At 37.6% G+C, this 24,396-nt stretch overlaps 1 protein-coding gene across 1 annotated transcript in view; it reads left to right on the top strand.

Moving 5' to 3' along the window:
• Positions 1 to 24,396, top strand: part of LOC116959373 — a 96,950-nt gene that overhangs the window by 35,876 nt on the left and 36,678 nt on the right. Inside the window, exons 22-42 of the mRNA XM_042798900.1 lie at positions 1,519 to 1,678; positions 2,735 to 2,814; positions 4,070 to 4,250; positions 5,383 to 5,538; positions 6,622 to 6,755; positions 7,767 to 7,925; positions 9,019 to 9,199; positions 11,031 to 11,242; positions 12,979 to 13,167; positions 14,063 to 14,199; positions 15,606 to 15,768; positions 15,863 to 15,949; positions 16,456 to 16,590; positions 16,978 to 17,097; positions 17,901 to 18,118; positions 19,892 to 20,085; positions 20,772 to 21,074; positions 21,890 to 22,119; positions 22,902 to 22,965; positions 23,155 to 23,315; positions 24,121 to 24,198. Of these exons, the coding sequence (XP_042654834.1) occupies positions 1,519 to 1,678; positions 2,735 to 2,814; positions 4,070 to 4,250; positions 5,383 to 5,538; positions 6,622 to 6,755; positions 7,767 to 7,925; positions 9,019 to 9,199; positions 11,031 to 11,242; positions 12,979 to 13,167; positions 14,063 to 14,199; positions 15,606 to 15,768; positions 15,863 to 15,949; positions 16,456 to 16,590; positions 16,978 to 17,097; positions 17,901 to 18,118; positions 19,892 to 20,085; positions 20,772 to 21,074; positions 21,890 to 22,119; positions 22,902 to 22,965; positions 23,155 to 23,315; positions 24,121 to 24,198 (3,342 nt within the window). The remainder of the gene's footprint in view (positions 1 to 1,518; positions 1,679 to 2,734; positions 2,815 to 4,069; positions 4,251 to 5,382; positions 5,539 to 6,621; positions 6,756 to 7,766; positions 7,926 to 9,018; positions 9,200 to 11,030; positions 11,243 to 12,978; positions 13,168 to 14,062; positions 14,200 to 15,605; positions 15,769 to 15,862; positions 15,950 to 16,455; positions 16,591 to 16,977; positions 17,098 to 17,900; positions 18,119 to 19,891; positions 20,086 to 20,771; positions 21,075 to 21,889; positions 22,120 to 22,901; positions 22,966 to 23,154; positions 23,316 to 24,120; positions 24,199 to 24,396) is intronic.

Genomic DNA, 24,396 nt, shown 5'->3' on the forward strand with positions numbered 1-24,396 from the left:
TGCTGTGTACCATATCCCACTGCTGACACCGGAGTGTAAGGGATTAAAGCAGCTCTGCCAAATGCTGGTCACTTAGGCCTGAGCTACAGAGCTTAAATTTATAACTGCAAGTGTGGTCTGATTTTTCCATGATTTTTGGCAGGATTCAACATAATTTCAAGATGCCAGGTGCACACCAAAGCCGCTCTATCACTTTCCCTCCTCAGGTAGAGAGGGGAGAGAAAATAGAGTGAAAGACTCATAGTTCAAGATAAGGACAGGCAGAGATCATTCAGCAATTACTGTCACAGGCAAAACAGACTTGGCTTGGGGAAATTAATTTATTACCAATAAAATCAGAGTAGGGTAATGAGAAATAAACCCAAATTTTAAACTGCCTTTCTCCCACTCCTCCCTTCTTCCTGGGCTCAACTTCAATCCTGAATTTCTCTACCTCCTCCCCCTGCAGTAGTGCAGGGTGAGGGGGGATGGAGATTGTGGTCAGTTCATCACCCGTTGTTTCTGCTGCTCCTTTCTCCTCAAGGGGGAGGACTCCTCACACTCTTCCTCTGCTCCAGTGTGGGGTCCCTCCCATGGGCTGCAGTCCTCCATGAGCTTCTCCAACGTGAGTTTTTCCCACGGGCTGCTGCTCTTTGTGAACTTCTCCAGTGTGGGTCTCTCCCACAGAGTGCAGTCCTTCAGGAGCAGACTGTTTTGGTGAGGGTCCCCCATGGGGTCACAAGTCCTGCCAGCAAACCTGCCCCAATGTGGGCTCCTCTCTCCATGAGGCCACAAGTCCTGCCAGGAGCCTGCTCCAGTGCGGGTTCTCCACAGGGTCACAGCCTCCTTCGGTCAACCAATTGCTCCGGAGTGGAGTCCTCCACAGGCTGCAGGTGGAGATCTGTTCCACCATGGACCTCCCTGGGCCTCTGGGGGACAGCCTGCCTCACCATGGTCTGCATGGGAATCTCTGCTCCAGCCTCTGCATCACCTCCTCCGCCTCCTTCTCCACTGACTGATGTCTGCAGAGTTGCTTCTCTCACATACATACTCTCACTTCTCTCTTCAGCTGCTGTTGCCCTTGCACAGTTTTTTTTCTCCTTCTTCTTAAGTATGTTATCACAGAGGTGCTACTGCCATCACTGATGGGCTTGGCCTTGGCCATTGGCAGGTCCGTCTTGGAGCTACTGGTGTTGGCTCTGTCAGACACAGGGGAGGCTTCTGGCAGCTTCTCACAGAAGCCACCCCAGTAGCCCCCACGCTACCAAAACCTTGGCACACAAATCCAGTACATACGGTCAGTATGCTGTGAGATTCAGGGTGTCCAGATAGTGTTTCCCAAGACAAGCACCACACAGGGAATTTTACCCAGAGCCGGGGTAAAATACACATTTCTTGTTGAAAATCTTGAAAAGCAGATAAATGAAAAATTATTGTAGCAGTGAAGGTGGCTATGATCATGTGATGTAACTCAGTGTAATAGATTGTTTTGTAAATGCTGTGCCAATTGCAAATGCAGTTATCCTTTCTTTCCTTCAGGAGGATTCATGGATCCCAAATGAAGCTGTCCTTCACTTCTTCATTGGGACTCCAAAGTCAGACTTGAAAAGGGATGTTGGTGTTGACCTAAATTTTAGTATCCCACAGAAGAAATTCAGAATTCAATTTATACAACCTAAAAAAAAAATCAAGATTGATGGTAGGTTTTTCAGCTAAGAACCAAATCATCAGTTAATGTCAGTTGGGAGAACTTCATTAGAATTAACAGAGAAATATCAATATATTTCAGTCAATAATCTAATGTTGAAACTATGTTATTGTGTGATAGCCATTCAGTTTACTGCTTTAGGTCACCCATTCCCAGTGGTTTTTTGCATCTTGGTTAAGACTATTTTGCACAGGTAGCAGTTCAGTATCTGGTTCACAAACTCACGTTGAAGAGGAAAGCTGTTACCAGTATAGATGAAGTTAAGGCTAAGGAACACAGTGGATTGTTTTGTAATCTTTTACATATGCCGAAGTATTCCTGAATTTTCATTTGCTGTATTCTATTAGTTCTGATACGGAATTACTTGTTGCCGAATCAATTAAGTATGATATTGCTGTGCATTATAATAAAAGTAACATTTCAATCACAGTGTAACATAGAAAACAAAATCAACAAACACATTGATGAAATATAAACTGATAAATATAAGGTAATAATATAGGCAACATATTTCAGCTTCTTTGACATACTGGCCATGTGATGTTTGGTTTTATTTTGTTTTGATGTATTCTACCATATCACATATTTAGAATTTGTCCCTCCAGAATTGTTTTATTTTTTTTTTTAATTCTAGTTATTTTCAAATGGATTGTATGGAGGATTGCACGTGCAAAGCTTTGCATGCTCAGTGTTTTGAGCTCATGAAATGTCTCCACAGCACAACACAGCTTGAAAGTTTTAGCACAGGCCTAAAGGAAGTGTATAAATCACTTCCAGACCTAATCTGGTTTATTGGAGACAGCTTTGTTGCTTCTTCTCCGTTAGTATTCTCAGAATGTCCCTTCAAAATGAGATGTGTATTCTGAGGACACTTCAGTGCCCTTGCAAACTCTGTTCCTAACTTTTTTCCTTTGCTCTGATATTATGTTTTTACTCGTTAAACATAGTGTTTACAATAATGGAACTGTCATTTTGGGTACAGTTTTATGAAGCATCACTGAACAGTATATATCCAGAAAAAGTAAACAGTTTTTTTTTTTCTCCAAGGGAGAATTGAGTTTTCTAAAAATTCACGAATTGGACACCTGGAGCTCATAGTAGATGACCGAGATGTATATTATATTAAGGTATGTTTTCAGCTTGTGACCTCTCATACTAGGACAAATATTTAAATAAAAGCACAGAAAAGAAAAGCTGTGAAAAACACACATACAGAAAAATAGCTTTGTGAGCAATCCATCAGAGAAATTAACAGTTCTCTTTATTAGATATTTTTGAGATAGACTCAGTGCTAAATTACTGTGTTTTAAAAGCTTTTAAGGCACGGCTTCTGCAAGTAATCTAAAGCAATTTTTTCACGTTTAGATATACTCAAAACCTTTGGGTTGCTTCCAGTGTTAAGTCAGTAGATAAGATTACATTGACTCCAGTGGGCTTTGGCTCATTATGTGCATATGCAGTCACACAGTTTTTCAGACCTGTATTCTGACCGTGCATAAAGACTTGAGTAAGTCCAGGCTCATTTCTTCACTCCTGTGGACTCTATCGATGTAAGAGTCTCGTAAAATACTGTTCTTTATATCACAGAAATTGTTGTGGTTTTTTTTTTTTTTTTTTTTAAAGCACTGGGGAATAAACAAGAGAATGCCAATTTTTGAACTTGAAAAAGCAAACAAAAATGCAGGTGGTAGTTTATCACTGAAACTCTACTGACATTTTTGTTTATATTCAGGACTTGAACAATTTTTTCATTGATACACATAGCAGGATGCCGTGGCTTATGTGGGCCTCCAAAGCCAGTTGCTTTCAAACACTCTTTATCTTCCAAAAGTGAGAACATTGTTTAACAATTTTTTTTTTGCAAATTGTAAATGTTGAAGTAATTGTTGAAGGAATTGTTGTAAATGTTGAAGTAATACTTCAACAAAAACTTTTTGGATGTTTTCTCATGAACCCAAACACTATTTAGTGTTGCAGATTGTTGCATTTGCATCTAGTCCAACATCTAGTTACCTCAGTGAGACTGCCAGTATTTTCAGTATTGGTTTTTGGCCCAGTATTGTACCATTCTTACTAATTTTAGTTACTATTAAAGCCAGCAGGAGATGAAGGAAATAGCATCTCACGCCATTGTGATTTTTGTATAACTGGAAAAACAAATCCATCCTTCCTCCCCATTACTTACTAGTGGCAAGTTCTGTGGTCTGTGGAGGTGAGAGGGGGTTGTTAGGTGTATAGAAAAAAAAATCTCTTTTCTTTCTCCTCTCATCTAATTTCTGAAATGCCCAAGTCTATACTATTATTTTCTTAAAGGTTAATCAATTTGTACTGTTAAGTGGCTTCAGTTTGGTTTTTGGGTTTCTTTTTTTTTGTTTATTCAAGGGAATGACTGATTTGCAGATACTGAGTGGAGAACACAGATACATGACCCAACTGGAGGTAAAACTGATAAAGCAAAGCAGTCCTGTCGTTCTGTCAGGAAACATCACCAAACAACTTGGCAAGAAGATAGCTTTTTCAGTATCCCTGAATAATTTATTGAAGGATGCTGCATTTCTTTCAGGTTAGAGGCCAATAAGTATTTGCCATATAAATATAAGTTTTGGAGCTCATTTATTAGGGTTGCCTGGTTTTGGATACATATTTCTGAAGTTCCTTTCAAATCAGTAAGGCTGCTTTTTAAAATGGTTATCCTTGATAAATTAATACTAATATATTTCAGAGTAGTGGGAATTCTAAATTCGTTTTTTTTAGGTCTGTTTTCAATTACTGTTGAAGAGGGTGGAAGAAATAAGATGTAAGGAATCACTTAACAAAATAATGCCAAAACAATGACATCGTCTAGATTATATTCTGGTTTTCACTTTTGTTAGTACAAAACAATGCAGAGACATATATGTAGCTAAATGTCTCTTAAGACCCCTTGTTCTAAAAATCTTGTATTTGTAAGGAAAAAATAAGAAGAAAATATAAGGGCACGTATCAGAAAGAGGACTTTACTATTTGTATAGCCTCAGTTCATTAAAAGGTAAATTAATACAGTGGAATAAACTAGTAAATTAAGTCTAAGGCTCTCATTTTATTCCTTAGTATTTCTTACTGTAATCTCCACGTGGCAAAAACACTGAAATGTCATGGGATTACACAGTATTTTCAGATAAAACTAACTTTTAAGGAAATTAGAATGCTAGTTTGGTTTTGGGGAGGTTATCTTTTGGTGAAATCTTCATCCTTAGCTTTCATACGGATTGCCAGTGACTGCATCTAAAAATAGTTTTTGTCCAATTTCAAACTGTTATCCTCTGAGAACTAGGCTGTACCGGTTCCTCTGTTGCAAAGCCACAACTGTGCTCTGACTTAATGTAGGAGTAAATATCCACGTTACGTCTTAGTTAATTAAAAGATCAGTCTGTTAGAATTTATTTCCTCATAGAAGCAGCTTTAGCTGGATTCATTTCCCTAAACTAGAAGCAGTATTTGAGAAATACAGTCTACAGGTTGTATATGTAGCTGGAGAAAGACTGAATGTCCAGCTCTGTCTTTTTGTTTACTACAAGAGGAGTGCATCATGGGGTTCCTCACTTAGATGTGATGAGACTGAATGCATTCGTGTTTTTTACACTCTAATATTCCTTTTACTATCTGAAGTAGCTTCATGTTCTACCACTGCATAATCATTTCTACTCTTTTTGTAGCATTTCTGGAGAAAAAGGTTGGTGATAAGCTGAGACAATATTCATTGGAAGGGGAGGCTTACCTTCCAGGTGTTCTTGGAGTTCACGTCATTGATCTTCTCCAGCAACATGAGGGCTTATGGTCTCATGGTTTGAGGATAAAATATGGACTCCTAGGTACAGTGAGAAAGAGTGAAAGTAAAAGCATTCTGTTTGTCTCATTTTTCTGCAACTTATTTGCCTGTATGATTAGGACACTCTCTTAACAAGAAAGATTTCAGTTGATACTTGAACTGTGATCTGAGACCTAGGACAGGTTTCTCTTTTCACTTGGATAAACTTTACTCTTTGAGTCTGCATATAAAAAACAGTGAATTTTTGTAACGTGCTTTTCATAAACATGTCCAACATTTGATTAAAAATCACTTTTTCAATAGGAATTGCTCCTAATTAATTTGTGTTCTCAGGTATTTATACAAAATTAATGGTTGCATACATACACTTAAAAATATGAGGCACTGTTTCTAGGAAACTGTTGGCTCTGTTCTCCTGGCTCCAGTATAAGAACTGTGCATTAATTTTACTGGACAAAGCAGGTGAATGTCAATACAGTTATATCAAGGTATTGAATACTTGTTTGTAGCTAGTCATGATAAGCGTTATAGGGTGTTTATGTAAAGTATGTTGCATATTCAGAGAGACTATGTAGCAATATGAATAGTAAAATTTTCTTAAATCTGCACAGGTACGACCCCATCATTTTGTTAAAAATGGCATGCTAATCAGAGTATTTTATGCGGACAAACAGAAACGTACCTGAACACTTAAAAACAGTATTAGATGATGTCTAGCTATAGCTATGTAATTATAAAATTACATACTTAGAGCTTAACTGTTCTAGCTGAGGTGGTCAGCAAGTGATTCCTTGTAAAAGTACTGGATTTTTAAAAAAAGGAAAAAAGTAATTCTCCTTGTTGGTTGAAACTGCATATTCATTATTTTAAGCTTTATTTCAGTGACCGCAAGGTCTAGAAGTTCATTTTGTTTTGTTTTAAGATATAATGAATGTGATGTAATGTCATGATGTTGGGAACTGAGTGGTAACAAAAAAAGTATATATCAGTAAAAACAGACAAATCTCACTTTAATGGTTTTGAAAAATAGAAAACTTGAAGCCATCACTACATTTTTACTATTAACATTTTGAAAGCTTACTTCTGGTTTATTTGAATCGGTAACTTTGTGATTTAACTTGAACAGGAGAGGCAAAAAACCTTCATCATGAGTGCAGTATGCGGCAAAAGATTAAAGTGGAGACAGGTGCACGTGGCGTGTACAAACTTGATATTGGGCATGAATTTCACTGTATGCAGACTCCGACCTATAATCACAAGGTAGAGATACTGACCAAAGCACTTATGTACTTGTGTGCTGAGTACTCTTGTGTAGCTCACATAATGAGGGGCTTAAACAGAGCAATGCCCAAGATGTCATTTTTGGATCAGTCTTTTTCTTACCTTGTTTCTCTTTGCTTTCTGTGTAGACAAAGATATCTAGTCAAGTTGCTAATTTGTGCAGTCCATTACAGCTGAGAGAACTTTCCAGTGATGTAATTTTTAATGTATTAATTCACAGAACTTCTGCATGTTTGTTGTGAAAATTTTTGTTTTATATAAAACAATAGTATTAGTAAGTTTATGTTTTATCTTGTTCTATCCTTCTTGTAACTAGAAGTCAGGAACTCATTTGCTTATTCATCACAAATTGTATGTCTGGAAAATAAGGCATTTTGTATTAATTTTTGTAATCATGTTTTGTATTAATTTTCTGGTTCAGATTCGTATGCTTTCTTAGAAAACTCAGCGTGGGTGACCCTTTTGTGTAGAAAAGCAGATCTGTCTAAAATTTATTCCTTTACAAATGGCATAAAGACAAAGGTCTTTTATAGGCAAATCACCTTGAATACTGGGTATTTGTTTCAGAACAGAGAGCTCACTAAAAAATAAACTTTTGACTTAAAGGGAATTTTTGTATTCTTTCAGATTTGCTTTTGGTCCAAGCTGGACTGAAGCCAAGAAGCATTAGTATTGCCCATGAAGCAGGATCTTGCCAGGCTTTGCAGCTGCACAGTGAATCCATGTGGGGCAGTTCATCAGGATTACCTGAGTCCCATTACCTTAGCTTTTGAGAAAAGCAGTTTGACTGGCAGCACACAGACTAGACATTTTGGGCTTTGTACATTGAATTTATATCTTTTGATGGAACATGATTTTTCTTTGGAAAATTTGTAACCCTTTCTGCTTTAGTCTTGCTTGCTACTTGGGACTATTTCTGCAGGCAGTTAACAGCAGTGAATAAAAGAGAAGGCATGGTTTACAGGAAAAAGGTGGTTTTCTGTTCTTTAGGTTCACCTGAAACATGAAGCAAGTGCATCTTGGCTTTCCTCCCGGATGGAAGTGAACTATGGGAAACACTGGGATGAAATAAGCAACAAAAAGAAACTGCTGATCAGCCAAACATTTAAGAACAGTTCCAGTTCATCTCTAGTCAACTATTTCATGGAGGTAATCATGATAGTTGAAGAGTAAGACCTTCACTTCAAATATTTAACAAGCAAACTAAGAAAAAAAATGGGATGAATTTATTTATTAAGACTTTTTTTTTTCTAACTGTGTTATGTATTAAACATGTAAGTCAGTTATCAAGACCTAAAAAGTTTGAGTTGGGTAAGGTCTTAACCCAGGCACATAGAGATCACTGACATTTAAAACATACAAGAGAAAGCCAGTAGATGGATTTTTCGAATACTAAAAATGTTTGAGTGTAGTATGGTCTGAATTTCTTTCAGAGTTTGTGCATATAAAATGATCTCAGATATTTATGAAGGTTGCTTTGGTCACACAATGTGGAAGGAGTGTGCAGGTTATAACAACTGAGAATTACAGCATTTAGGTGGAAGTTGATATGGAATGCAGTAGCCGAACTAAGATCAGACCTGTTAATTTTTTTGATTGTTTGGTTGGTGCTTTTGTTATAAATTGGTTTCTACACTGAATCAGTAAAAAGTTTTTCCATATAGTAAAGTATAATTAAAAGCCTCAGCGGGGAGTTATGCCTTCTTTTGAAGCACATTCTATGGGCTACAAAAGGAAGGAAAATAATTATTTATATTGTCATACCCTGTTATCTTTTGTTTTATTTATAGAAAGTTCTTATAGGAGCTACGTATACTGTTCCTGTATATTTTTGTGTTATTACTTAGAATTTGCTGGTCTTCTCTGTTATTCTATTAGAATAGGTAATAGTTTTCTGAGGTGGGTTGTCATTATTCTGTTTCTGTAAGGAGCAGCTGTAAGCATAGAATTTATCTGTGATCCCAGCATAGACTGACCTAGAGTTATGGTTTCTTTTTTTTTTTTTTTTTTCTCCAGCAATGTAAATGGTCTAAAAATCAGTGGGAATTTTCTTTTTGAATCTCCAGTAGATGTAGCAAATACATATTAAAGAAATCCCAATCTGTAATTGGTCAGCATGCATGAAAATATATAACATGAATGTCAGAAGTGCAGAGCAGAGGCACTAGCTTTGGCCTTCCTGCTATTCTGTATGTGTGTGTGTGATCCTGTTTTTATTTAAATGGTTTCACTTGTTTTCCAGTTTACCATCCAAGTCCTGGAAAAACAGGTGAATTATAGAACCCAGCTGCAGCATTCACACAACTCTCAGGTTTATTTGCAGAGCAGCACCAGCTTTGAGGTGCAGTATAATGACCACATGCCATTTGTGGCTGGGCTGCAATGGAAAGACGCTTCCAGAAATGGTCTGAAGAACTGGGAAGGTGAAGTACCACAAACTATTTCCAGTCTGTGATTAGAAAAGCAATCATTGAAAGTTGCTGCTGGGATTTTGTGAGGTGGTCTTGCAGGGGTATAACAGAATCATAGAAATATTGGTTGGAAGAGACACACCCTAGAGGCTATCTAGACCAGCCTCCTGCTTGAATCAGGACTGATCCTAGCAGTAGGTCACATCTGCTGTGTCTTTGTCTAATTGAGTTTTCAAAATCTCCAATGTTCCACAGCCTAGCTAGGTACCCTGTTCCAGCAATTTCGTAGCCTCTCCAAGTGTAATTTGTGGCCATTGTTCCTTGTTCACCTCTTTTGAAGGGTTTGCATTTATTATCTTTCCTATTTACTTTCAAGTTAAATGTAGGCAGCCATTAGGTTCCGCTGTTCCTTTGCCAGACTAAGTAAGCCCAGCTCCCGCTCTTCTTGTCACGGGTCTTCTTGTCTCAGCCCTTTACCATCATAGCAGCCCTCTGCTGTAGCCTTTCTGGTTTCTCACCATCCACCTTGATCTGAGTGCTCCAAAACCAGATCCAGTGTTGCACATATAACCTCTTCTGTGCTGTGCAGAGGGGAATAATAACTTTGTCTGATGGCGATGCTCCTAATGTAGACCAGTAATGTCCTGTTAGCTTTTGACTGAGATAACTGACTAAAAAGTGAACCATGTCTTAAAAAAAATTCTTCAGAAAGTGGTCATGTTTGTTTTAAGAATATCAGAAAATGGGACACTAAGAAGAGTTCTAATGGTGTATTTTAAGCTATAAATTAAACACTTCTGTATATGTATGTATATTTTTTAAAAATCACATTTATCTTAGACCTTTTGCTTCTTAAAGTACAGCAGGGAGTAGGCCTTTATAATAATAAGCTGTATTTTACTTTTTTAGAGTTCTTTCTCAAATAGGGGTTAAGTTACCAGTGGTGTGCCAAAAATCACTTTTCTGACATTTAGTTAAGATGGATTGAATGCCACTATCATTTATGCTTCAGTGGATGAAGCTGTATAAATCAATGCAATGATTGGGTCAGTGTGTAGATTTGCTGTTGAGAAGTACTTTTTTCAAATCTAATGCACACCATATGAGCTAAAACTGGGATCCTTGTTAATGCAAAACACCTGGCTTGGTACAGTGGACTGAATTAACGGATGTTTTTCTGATTGTTAAGGTGAAACAAAGGTTAGATTAATTTTGAAGTTTTAAAAATTTGGAGATTAATTTGTGTCTGTCATAAAATAATGAGTTACTGAACTGTATTGCAATGAGTGAATGGTGTAATTTGATAGATAGCCAGCAAAATTTCAACAGCCCACTAGTAAAATTTCATCCACTTGCAAGATCTAAACATTGATCCATCTGTAAACTGGTTTCCAAAACAACTTACAAATCTTGTTCAAAATGTATGTATTGCAGAGATGAATTTCTGTGTTGGCATATGTCAGAACATCTTTGATCAAGGCCATTATTGTAATTTTGTGAATAATGGTTACGGACTTACAGTTCAGGTAAAGATTTCACATTTTACTCCAGATCCTGCAGTGTAACCCTTTCCTGGTGCCATTTGGTACTGGACTTCATAAATTTCCATTTATTAGCAAACCTCCTTATGTGTTACACTGTGTGATATGTTATGCTAGTGAAGGACATTTATTTCATTTTTCATTATATAGCATCCGGAGATTTTGAAAATTCAAAGAGAATAGGTAGCAGCATTTTAGCTTCATTCCAAAACCCCAGCATCTTCCCAGCTTTATTGCGGAGTCAGAGTCCAGGTAGCTTGAAATCTCACTTTTCTCCCAGCTTTAGTATGTGTTCCTTCCAGGTGGATTAAATATAGACACCCCATGGCTATATCTGTATGCAGCTCACAAACTACATCAGTCTCACCATTCTACTTACTTATTGACTATGAAGCTGACAACTGGAAAAGCTCTCTCCATCAAGAATCTCATAGTGGAACTGTTCTACAAAGATCAAGACAATGAAAAGGAAGGGAAAGTTCACATTTACACACCAGCTACTACATACCTGCAGGTTAGTAACATGATGTTCCTGTAGTGTATGGCTTTGGAGATAGAGCTTTGTGATAGATACCCAACAAAACCATCAGCATACTGAAATAACTTGTGCCTAGCATGCTCTGTGAAATAGCTTGTTTAATCACTGTGTGCCAACTTATAAGAGAGGATCTTGAAATGCTTATGTTTGTCTGTTTTCTGTGCTTAAATGATAAGCTATTCTTCCTCTGGGGCAACCAAATCAGCACAGCCAGGGTCTCTTCATTATATTTGGAAAAATGTTAGGATCACCACCTTTGCCCCTCTTTGGAACGGGAGTCCATCACTCCCTGCACAAAGCCCAGATATGTGATGGCAGAGTTCTGTCTAGGAGTATACAAATACTATCTTAAAGTTCTCTCCCTTGCTTACCCCCTCTCCCCCTTGGCCAGTGAGCTAACAGTTTCAGGAAGTAGGAGAATTAGATCAATATGTAAGAAATGTTTAAAACTAGTTCCTTAGTTTTATGAAACAGCTGAGAGTGTCTTTAAATTAAAAAGTAGGAAGAACAATAACCAAACTTCTAAATGAAGATCCCAGTGGTTACAGCATTCACCTAAATTTGAGGCATTAGATTTAAAGGCATTCTCTGCTTGAGAAGAATGTAACCCACCTCTTCCTGGGGAGTATCCTGCTCAGTAGGCTGCCATGTAGTTCATGGCACTTGCTGCCTCTTGATATGATTTGTAAAACTTTTCCATGAGTATTTGGAGCTCTATTATTATTAGAGTTCTGATCTTGCAGAACAACACCTTTGCTACTCAGATGTTTTTGCTGATAATCTTTAACCCACTGTATTTCTACAAAATGAGTAAGTATTTCTACAGGTAACTCTGCAATAGGAGCAGATTCAGCAGGAGAAACGGTAATCCTGTTGCAGGGTAGAGTACTGGATAGTTCTGTGATGCAGAACAATACTGAGAAATGAAAGGTTATTTCTTTTGTTGTGACTTAGGGAATGACTCCGGTCTCTCACAAATGTGTGAAAGACCCTTCAGTAGCAGGTTCTCAATGTGTAATCTTCTTTTATACTGGAATTCTTTCACTTTCTATAAAATTATTAAATATACACTGAGTGGAATCACTGTGCCTTGAGTCTATGGATTCTAATCTTGCTCCTAATTTATTTTATACTGTGCTATGCAGTAGAGTTTTAAAACTGATTTCATCACAGTTGCTGCGTATTAAGCAATATGATAAACCTCTGTCACTATGCAAAGTGTAGAGTTGTCTTGGAGAAGCTTAACTTCTTATCTGTCTCTGTATAAATGAGATGAGAGCCTGGAATTTTTGCCTTTGTTTTAGAATCCTCTGCATTTGTCTAAGTCTTTAACTTAGGTTTATGTTTAAGGTGTTCCTTTATTCTAAACTGCAGCTTTCCCTTGTTAGATCACTGCTGGTTTAGGCACAGTGTAGAGGATTGTGAGAAATGTTCTTGAATGAGAAAAAAAAAATGTTCATCAACTATTTTCTTTTCAACTATTTAGCTTTTTCTGTCTCCCTTGTTTAGAGGGGATAAAATATACTTTGAGATCTTCATGGCAATTCAGAATATTTTGATAATGAAAAAGCTGGCACACTATTTAGAATAGTTCTTGTAATGATTGTCTCCAAGAAAATGTGTTCTTTTCCCCTCCATGCTGTGCTGCTGGCACAATAGGATTCTGTCTGTCTTAACTCAGCCAGACTAATGTGTTCATCTTTGTTCTTAAGGCATCCACATTTAATCATTTTGGGAGGAATGTTCTGCATAGCTACAGTGAAGTGATATCTCTGTGGAATCAGCTTGTGAAGAATGAGATTCATTTGGAGAATAATGAACGAGCCAAATTTCTCTGCTTTAAGATGAAGTGTACAAAATGGGAATTTAACTTCACAGCCAGCTATCAGAATCTGCCAATGGTAAGAAATAAATATAAATGCAATTTATTTGGTTCAGCACTGTGTTTTTCAGGTCTGCCATCTTCCTGAGAGATGTTATTGTTAGTGTTGAAACTTAAACACTTCTAGTGTTGCTTCTATTTCTGTCTGTTTTGGCAACCTGCGGTGTAAAGCAAACAAACAAAAACTTGGCTGGTGTAGTTTTGAGTACCTCTCACCAATTTGGGAGGCCAACTACAGGCAGAAAGTCAGGGAGGAGAGGACAAAGAGAGGCTACATGGGTAGAAAGACAGCTGTAGATGTGATTACTTATGTTTTGATGCAGATACATGGCAGGTGTGGAAGATTCTACTGTCTTGGAGAATCAAAATATCTTGCCTGCTAGTGAGGATAGTAACAGCCTGGGTTTATAGGCTATTTTAACCTTTACATCCCTTCCAATCTTAAACTAATTTATGCTTTACTTTATGTCCGCAGCACAGGAAGGATAATCAGCAGTTTGTCCCTCAAAGGGATACTTTGATCAGTTACTTTGGTTAGTTCCTTACAGGATGTTTTAAAACAAGTGCTTTTCTAGTCATAGCATTCCATGCTTTGAAAATCCAATCCATTTTTGTGTGTAAATGAATTGGTACCAGAGTTAAAGTTTGCTTATATTGCAAATAGTTTACCTTCAAGTGATTCGTTATAGGACATTTGTCTTCTGCTGAAGTCAGTTTTCTGCTAATGTCACTTTTAATCCTGTGTAAATGGAGATCAGGATTTAAACTGAGTCGGAAGGGGGTTGATCTGTGCAATGACAGCCTCTCTGCAGCCTGTTGAACAATGGGGTTTCTATATTGATGTTCCTGAATATGAATGCAGTAAATCTGATGCAATTGTCCTTTCCCCTTATGGTCTCATGATTTGAATACAGCCTAAGACAACAAACTTTTCTGTGAAGACTGTATGGAAAGGTTATAAAAGTCTGCCTGTCATGCTGCGGTTTGAAGGTCAGATAGAAGAGCGGAAGAAAAAGATGCTCTATCAGAAACGTGGAACCTTCCATTTCAGGTTCAGTAGTATATTATTTCTATGTCTGAAGAATGTTTTAGCCTAAATTTAATGTACATCTGGATGCTCTTGGGAAACGTTCTGGTCTTTACAAAGTAGAAGTGCCACATGCACAAAGCCTGTGCTTCCTCACATCTGGTGCTCTGAACCTGCTCAAGCACACCAGCTTCATGGACTGGTTATTTACATCCATTAGCTTTTACGTTCTTTATTGAAATGGTAGTGAACAAAGTTGTCAAAGGCAACAGGCCATGTGTACTGTAGCAACATGTTTGTTGGCAACTCTGTTGGGTGTATAGCTTCCTTTCATGAATACAGCAGGATTCGTGGTGTGTCCAAATGTTGGAGTAGTGAGAAGTTCCAAAATCCAGATCTGATCCTCTGTGATATCCAGATGCCTTTTTTTTTTAGGCCTTAGGATTAATACAGCCATTCTAAAGCCAGAGGTATCCCTCTTAAAACACATAACAAATGGTCTTGTTTATATTTTGGAACATTTCCATTTCCTGATGAGCATGAGTGTGTTGCTTCTAGATATTAGCTGTCTGAAATTTCTTTCTTCATTACCTATTATTGAAACATAAGTTGGAGGCCTTGGTAAAAATGTATGCTCAGGCTTGAGATATCTGGATCACCTCTGGGGACATCTCAGCTTTCTTAAGGCATAGTAGGGTCAACAGGAGTGCACAGGCTCCCTTAGGAGCCACTGTGCATCTTGGAGATAGCTAAAAAAACATAGGATGCCTTTTCAGTAATGGAAAAAATACATAAATGAAGAACAAAGAGCTGTACGAGATATCCTAACATGTATAAAGGCAGTCCAGTGTCTGCTTGTAAAAGTTAATGCATTTTTCCAAGACATCCAATGAAGTAACTATGCAGAAATATTTCATAAAGTCCATAAAACATTACACTGAAATAGTAAACTACTCTGAACTATGTGGTGGCTGAACATCTGTGGATTCTTGGCATGCAGATATTTTTTCTACAGAAAACATAAAATGTGGTTGATAGGTGAGATTTTCACAGCTGCCACAAGCTTTTGGACACTCTCCCTATTTGAAATGAAGTCTTGGCCATGCAGATGTATAAAGTGGATGTGCTGGTTATGCATGTCAGAATTTTAGAGCATCACCCTGTCCCATGCGCTTCCAAGCCTTTCCTGAATCCAGGATGGAAACTGTTTATCAGAAAATCTGGTAAATGTGTGTAGTTTGTATGAAATTGTAATTATGCTCTAGTAATTTCTTAGAGGTCCTGGTCCTGTGTGTTTCGCTTCTGTACCTGACACCCTGATGGTGTCTGCAACTGCTAATTTTAGAGTTCAAGTTGAACTCTGCATGATTTCTTTTTGTAGTCGTCTATTAAGATCTTTTACACTTTGCTTATTCCTTGTTCCGTTCCAGGCATCCTTTTAAAGTCCCCATTCTGCAGAGCTTCCTTCTGCAGGAGACATTTACTGTTGACAAAAAGCAAAGGCACTATTTATTGGAAACAAAAGTTTTGATAAATGGGGTGGAGGAAACAGTTCAAACTTTTACACTTGGTTACCATCCTGAAAACCCCTATGTGAGTTATACAAGAATTCCTTTAATCTGGCACACCAAAAAAGTCAATAAATGAGAGATCTTACATTCCTTGCATTTCTTCTCACTTTTTTTAGATTTGTGCTGGCTTAACTCATCCTTATAACTACAGGTTGTTCCCCAAAGATGTTGAAATATGCATATTTACTCAAAGTCACCAAAATGTGAGTAAATTTCCCATTAAATTCAGTTAGAAGGAGAGATTCGTTACCTGTTTATTTACAGTTTGTCTTTTCAGACCTAAATTGCTATAGGTCTTTAGTTCCTCACCATGTCAATGCTGCAAGCAAAAAGTTCAGAGGGCGGTGATGTAGTTGGTGCCTCCCTAATGCAATGTTTTGTATAATAATATATAATAAAATGTTGTGTAGTAATATATGATAATAATACTATATATACTATTAAAAATATTTTTATGCATTAATATTATTAATAATAACAACTACTAGGAAAGAACGGATTCAGGGTTCTCATCGTTATCTAGGTGTATTTATTAATCTTTCATACCAAATGCAGTTATTTTTTTCCTGCTTTGCTCATTTTTCATTCTGAGCCACAATGTATTAGCTCGCAGCTCTTTAATTTTTCATAATATGCAGGAATGACTTTTCTTATCTTTCATAATATACAGGGTTAATGCAGTTTCCTTGTTCATGTTCTTAACACGTAGGTGAAGCATGAGCTTGAGACTACCTTGAAGGTCAATAAGGAAGATGTTCTCACCTTTCTAGGGAGATATCAGAACAAATCCAGTGAAACAGATTTTAGACATCTTTTACGCATGGATGTAACACATTCATTCCAGGTATTGGTGGTTTTCATTTATGACATTTTATTTTTTATGTCTTGGTGGCTGTTTTACTGTGTTGTCTTTTGAATTGTGTTTCATGGTTGTAAACTTCCTAGTTCAGTGAAGTCCTGGCCCTGACGGAGACCCTAGGTATCTCAGTAGACCAGATCGTAGTCTGTATCAATAATGTCTTGTAAGACACACACACACCTTTCATTTTCGTGTTTTTTTTACTGCATTTGATTTATTTTTCAGTGTCTTTGGATATAAAATTAGTTCAATTTTATACACACCTTTGCTTATACATATCCTCCACTTCATGCTAAAAGTTCAGATATCAAATCACACAAGGCAATTGATGGGAATGGAGTGATTATGTTTGCATTTTACTTTGTCAAATAGATTGAGTTTCCACAAGCAATGGACCTAAGTGGGGAGCTCTTTTCCAGGCAGACTAAAATGGAACACTTTGACTATGGTATGAGCATAAAAACCATCATCAACAAGAATGTGTCTTCACAGGTCAGTTCCCTGATTATTACAGTCTCATTGCTTAAACTTTTGGTTTTTGCAGTTCATACACTCAGACCTGTGTTGAGTCTCTTGCTTGTTGCATGCATTAGGAATACATGTCAACCTGGGAGCTATTTAACTGTGCTATAAATTGCTTTGCAGCTACTGTCAAGCATGGGAACACAAATGTATGCATATACTACAAAGTTGGTCAACTCATACGGAATTCAGTGAGTGTAGTGGAGAAGTGGAAATTGTTAGGGAAACTGTTAACTTTTTATGATTAGAATTTGTTCTGGCTGAATGGCTACATGCAGTTGGAGTAGGTGACTTGTGTTTTGGCTGAAATTCAGAAATCTCTGAAAGTCAAGTTAAATTGTACTTAAAATTCAATGTAGTTCTTAATTTTTTGTTGAAAGTTCTAGCATGGTGACAGGCTTATATTCAAAATGAGATGTCATCTGTAGCTTTTATTACCAATTCAAAAGGTTCTTTCTCTAGGATTAGCTTTATCCTTTGTGGTGGGTTGAGATACACATAGGGAGATCACTTACCCATTACCTTCATGGACAAAACAGACTCAACTTGGGGAAAATTAATTTAATTTATTGCCAAATAAAAATAGAGCTAGATGGTGAGAAACAAAGATGAAAACTAAAAACCACCTTTCCCCTTCTGCTTCTCCCTCCCACTCCTGCTTTTTCCCAGGCCCAACTCGTAGGCTGGAGTCTTATTCCTCAAACTGATGTTTCAGTGTTCTGTATTATGATTTGAGATCCTTAATGTCCTGTTCTTCTTTTCTCTATGTGTAGGCCCAGGCAGTCCTAAAGAGTTATGGTGAGAGCAATTTGAATGGCTCTCTTTACCTTCATTCCAGTGGAAGAGACATGCTGATGCTGGAGCTTGATATGAACAATGAAAACAGGAAGAATGCCAAAGTTGTTGAGTTGAGGGCTTTCCTGCATCAGACAATCCTGACAAACCCAGAATCAATACAGTTTGAACTCATGGGCAAAATATTTCCATCAAGGTAGAGAAATCAGAATCTTGATTAATACAGGAGCTGAAGAGTGTTCTCTGACACATATTTAAATGTAGCTACTTCCATGTAGCTGCAGCAGAAGCCACTGAGCAAATGCCGTTCATGTGTTATCCCTGTTACTGAAATACTTTTGCTCTTTATGTTTCATAAGTTGGTATAATAAGTTATGTTAATGTCTTCTAGTTGCTTTCCTAGGACTTTGTATAGAGATAACTTGAATGAACGGGTGGTACTGCTGTATTGGTCTTGGATTAATAGTTGGTTTTTCCCCACTCTCCATTGTTTGCCCTCTCAGTAGTAAAGAACTAATATTTACAAGTTATGCCAGTGGAAGAGGGCGTTTCCCAGTGTTTATAATAAAATTTTATTAAGTATTGTGGAAAGCTCTGAGGTGGCAGGATGGAAAACAGAAATTTGGCCCTCACAAGTTTCAGCTGTCTTCCAGCTGATTTTTCAGATTTCACAAATACAGAAGTGTGGAGTGAAGGAGTTGATGGTTTTGTAGATGTCTAAACACTACTAATGTTTAGCAATTTAGGAGTTGGATGGGATAATGAGAATGAGGAGGCAGAGTTAAAGAAATCAGAATTTATTACAGATTTGTTGAAGCTCCTTAGATTTACTAGTAAAAGAAAAAAAAAAAAGATAAAATATTCAAGAGAGGTATTTCATGTGTTTCTGCAGCTTACTTGCAGTTCTGGGCTTCCAGTAGTACCTTAATTTGTTTAAATACCAGGGTAGGCTGTAACAGAGCAATTTATTGCAGCTTCCTTCACAGGAAGTAAAATAGAACTTTTAAAATTTCTGGAATGACAATTGATTCGGGATTTATTTTACAGGGAGAAAAAGACAGATAAATAAAAGATTGAATATTTCTGGGGAATTGCTAAAAAGGTGTAGTCTGTACAGACTTCATTGTCTGACTGATGAAATGAATCTTACTTCCTTGAATTATGTAGTTCAATTCTTCCCACCAAGTAGATTTTCACTGAGGTTTTACTCATCATCAGTCTTTCAAAAGGGTTCCAGTTTCTTGGAGGGATTGCCTCACTTTTAGGTATTTTGTGTAGTATACGTCAGTCTAGAAAGTCAGACATTTCAGTGGACAGTTTGTTGAGGGCAATGTGAAAATTGTGTCTCAGTCTTATAACTGAAACACTGGAAATTTAATTTCTTGTTGCTCGAGCAGGTTTCCCTAAAAAGCTGTGCTGTGTTTCTCTAACACCATTCAGCTCAGGGCCATGATAGGGAGAAAGAATTGTTGGTTCGTTTACCAAACTCAAATGGTGGTGGCATTTAAAATTACTGGTTAAGTTGAATTCTCAATGCTGCTTTGAAATCAGCACTGAAGATGGATTTCATATTGTGACACAGAGGAGTTAATTCCCAATTCTATCTAACTCTGTCCAACTCTTTTTTTTTTTTTTTTTTTTTTTTTTTGATTAAGGATCATAACAAAAGCATCCAAGAAATTTGAAGAAAAATAGTCTGCCAACCTGTGAGGCTTTACTGACTAGTTTTATAAACATCTTGTGAACAGCACATACTTACTACACTGCACCTAATTCACTGATTCACAACACTAGAACAAGGTCCAGAAAGTCTGTGGAGTGTCCATGCTTGGAGATACTCAAAATGTGACCACATGTGCTCCTCAGCACCCTGCTCTCATTGATCCTGCTTTGAGATGGGTGTTGTCTTGACAATCATGAATTAAACATAATAATATCTTACTAGCAATTTTTATCTCTGTCTTTTTAGACTTTTGATATCTTCTGAGATGAAGCTTAATGAAAATAGGCTTCACATGGATTTCATGGGAGCCAAGGAGCAGAAAGTTGGTTTTGTTTTGTCCCTGAATGGAAGAATCCAACACACATTCGCTGTATTAAAGGCCATACCTCATCTTCTTTCTCTAAATGGATTATTGAAGTGCAAAAACAACATTCGTGATGGTACTTTTTTACTTTGTGTTTTGCTGCTAGGTCTGCAGCTATCTAAGGAAGCTTCTTAACTTGAATGTATTCCTTACTGAACTGGATATAATGCAGAAGAGAGTGTTTAGCATGCAAAATGCAATGTTGGTCATTGGGTTGAAACTACTTTTTAGTGAAATAACATAGTTTGATAATTTTCATATTTCCATTGATTGAAGGAAATAGTGTATGGTATCTTTCCTATGCAGGTCTTCTGAAATGAGGGAAGCTGACTTGAGGCCCTTACTCTTCTGAATGGTTCCATGGGTGGAGCAGGTCACTGCAGAGCTGCAGAGGGATTGTTTAGCATGGATTTACACAAGTAATAGGTCATAGTCCCTCTGTAATTTTCCTTCGGAAGGCAGTGCAGTGTAGTTCATGGCCTAAAGGCACACACAGCTTGGTAAATAAAAAGAAACAGCTGCCAGAAATACTACTATGCAATTTGCTTCAAACACAGACACTTTTACTAGTAGAGAAACTCCCTCTCAACAGTAAACTGATTGGCTCTCTTAATTAGGCTAAATTATCTATTATAATAAATGGAAATTCTTCTACTTCCTCTTGGTATTAAATTAATGATTAATTTATATGTTGCTTATAAAATTCTGGTTATTGCTGTCCCAAAGGACTCTCTCCACAGTAATAATTTCTGCCTGTTACAGGTAACATCAATGTGATGGTCAACAAAACACAGTATGGACTCCGTCTCAGAAACAGAAATGTGTTTGGGAATACCACCATACACAGTATTGCTTTTGCGATGTTTCAGAATGGCAGTCACGCAATCCCAATGGAGACAAAACTGAAAGGACACCTGGAGCTGAGTAAAGAGATGAAAAGGGGGCTAGCTAGCTTCCAGGTGGATGAGAAAGCCCTTTCTCTAGATATTTCCAATATCATGAGTCATGGGCACATCAGAGTCAATGGGACTTTGACCCATAATATCAGCTTTTTAAAAAATGCAGGTATGAAGAAAACGCTGACTTGATGGTGTAGCATAACAAGGTATCAAAGTGAGATTATCTAAATGAGTGCAGACCAGTGCACCAATGCACAATGCAGGCCAATGCAGATGAGTTGCATTTGCTCACACCAGAACAAAATGTGATCCAGTCTTGGTAACATTCTTTTTAATATTGTTGAGAAAATACAATAAAATGGATAAAACAACTATTTAAAAACTCTTTGAACTACTTTAGAGTCAATTATTTCTCTTGTACGTCTGTATTCCTGCATTCTCATCAGTTCCTCTAACAATATTTTTAGGCCTCTTTTGATTTGGACCAGAATTGAAACATTGAAAGTCATTGAATAAATCACACTGAAGACTAAAATATGCCAAGTGTTGTTTCCTAAGCAAAACCAAGGGGTTTAGTGAACTGAAGTTATCAGTAATTTTGAATGGGTAGATTGCTTTTGTCCTTTTGGACTGAAGAAATCTGTTTTGAAAATTTCTAACAGCTGGCTTCTGGAGTTGGACATGCTACCCATTGATAGACATCCTTTATTAAGAAAAGAAAAATTCTTGACTTTGAAGGTGTGCGTCACATTTTAATTTAACAATCCTTTTTTAATGTGATTTTTGTATGATAAGTAATATCCTTCTTACTATAAATATCAGTAAGTACAGCTAACTGGTTGATCACACTTTAAAAAAACACCTGTCTTTTCTTAAGAAAAACTATAGATAGCTTCTCTTAATCTGTAGTACATCTTTTCTATATTTTACAGTGACAACCCAGAAGAATTATGCTGATTTTTCTTCCTTCCATGTCAACAGGACTGCCCTTGGATGGCATTCTTACTGCCATGAGTGACCATGGTACAAGAAATCACACCATTACGATAGCCCTACAGAGTGGCAGTGAAAGGATTACTGCTGTGTTTGGAGGTCACAGACTGTCCACAGAGCCTCCTAAATCCCAGCTATCTGTGAGTTTAAAGCACAACATTTCAAAGATAAAGAAACATGGGATCCCTTTTATTGTGGAAGCTGCTGGCTATTATGAGGTAAAAAGAGTTCTGCCTGTGTTTAATTTCTATCAGAACCGTTTCTAGTAACTGTAGGTTATTCATGTGTGCTTTTTTGCAAAAGCATCTGCGGTTTTGAGATAGTATGTACTAAGTTACTATGTGAAAGAAAGGTATTTGCTGGCTTCTTGTCATACTGCGTACCTGTCACCTGAAGTCTTGGAGACTCTAGGCTAAATGGGATGTTACATTCAGTTTTCACGTAAGTGCTTTGCTGCATAGGAACAGGAGTCTTGTACAATTTTATTTTTCCTCTATAAATGGGAAGTGGACAGGCAGGACTAATGTATGTAGCTGTCAGGTAAGTGTCAGTGAGCCTAGGTACTTCACTGTATCTGGTACTGGGTTTAACTAGTTCTGATGTCATCCTTTGGATGTCCGCTAAAGAGCAGAAGAGTGTTTAGCATGGCTTTCCATTTGGAAATCTCTACCCACAGAAATGTCATGGATCAAGTTTCCTGGTACGGTGTTTCTTGGCAGCTCTTCTCTCATTTCTGCTATAGGTCTGTGAGCAACATATAGCTCTTTTGCATCTCAAATTATCCTTCCATAAAAGAAGGATTCAAATATTTTGCTTGCTCTAACATATGCTAGAAGGCTCAAGTCACTAACATACTAACATTTGTGGTGGGCCCAGCCACTGTGGCACTGTGGTACAGTGAGATGTGTGGGGAGGAAGAACTCTATACAGCTCCTCTTGCCCTGCTTACTGAAAGTTTCAGTGATTTAATTGTGTACGCCTTAGGACTCAAATCCTCCAGGGTACTGAACGCTCTCAACATGTTTTGGAGCCAGAAGGAATTATTGCTACACAGCATTCAGAAGGTCTAGCATAACTGGAAAATCTCCATTTGCAATTAAGTGACTTTGATGAATTTGCACTTCTGTTTTACCAGTGCTGCTGCCCTGACACGGGCTATGACATTTAAGCATGGTGAAACAGATGGCCTTCACCAGTTTTTGCTGGGATGATGTTGTTTGTTTCTCTCGTAATTTGGTTTCATTTGTGCATAGAATTTCCCAGAAAGATTGCTGCATGGATAACAACCACAGTGGAGATGGAACAGCTTAAAATTGAAATAGAGAAGAAAACCACTGGTAGTGGTATGGAAATTTCTCTTTCACTTCACCATGATGTGGGAGGACTGATGGACATTGTTCCATGCATACTAGAGGTTAGCAGAAATCCTGCTATATAGTGTATTTGATACAGCTTTCTGCTGTGCATTCTCAACTGTTCAGATTTATCTCTTGAGAGCAAGCTAGCAGATCAGAAGGGAGAGGGATTTTGTCAAACGAGGCCGATACAGAAAGCCTGAAAATTGTTTACTTAGCAATGAAGAGCAGGTTTTCAGGATGTGGTGGTAACAAAACATTTATGTCATGAAACTGTAGTGGATGCTTGCCCAGGCACAATAATATGCAGTCCTGGCTTTTCCATCTTGCTAAAGCGAGGTTTGCAGGTGGATCACATGGTTGTTTGTAGATGCAGTGGAATTGACAGCAGAGTGAATAATAATGGCAGCAGTTTTCATACAGCCAACAGCAATCCCCAAGAACTTCGCTTTCTGCAGCAAGGGACACAGCTGTTGAGGTTTGAAACATTGAATGTCTACTTGTGACAGTGGTATTTTCTATGCCAAACATAAGAAATACCACCATCTCCTGTCAAAATCCAGAGTGTCAAAAATAGTTCTGTCTAGCAAGTAAGTTTCCTGCTGTTTAAAGATATTCTTCTGTTTTTATCTATGCTGATAATCTTTTGGTATGATAGTGCAAGATTAGAGACGTGATTTAGCCTCAGATCCACGGAACTGTTCATCTTTTTTGAAACTGCTCTCTAACCTTTAATCTTAAAGCTGTATTTTAGTATCTTCATGCTTTTTATCCTGAAAGCAGCCTTTTAGCTCTGTCCTTTCTATTTTAGTCCTCTCTGCTTTTCTTCATGCTCTGAACATGCTTTGTTAATAATGCCAACAGGTTGCTTGCCGTGGGGAATCTGCTAACAAAGAACTTTCTGGCCTTTGCAATGGAGCAATTATGTTTCAACATTTTGAGGTACTGGCTTCATTTGTAAACTCTACTGTCAACAACACGCTGTCTTAACTACCAGTAAGGTAATCTAAGTACTGAAAAGTGTCAGAGATGTAGGAATGGATTTGAGTTAGCTGGAAGTTTTGCACACACTTTCAGATATTTTCACTCCCTTAATATTCACAGATAAAAGCAGATCAGGTTACTTCTCCATCAAATGCT

Source organism: Tyto alba, unplaced genomic scaffold, assembly GCF_018691265.1.
Source record: "Tyto alba isolate M040663 unplaced genomic scaffold, T.alba_DEE_v4.0 Super-Scaffold_28, whole genome shotgun sequence".
NCBI lineage: Eukaryota > Metazoa > Chordata > Aves > Strigiformes > Tytonidae > Tyto > Tyto alba.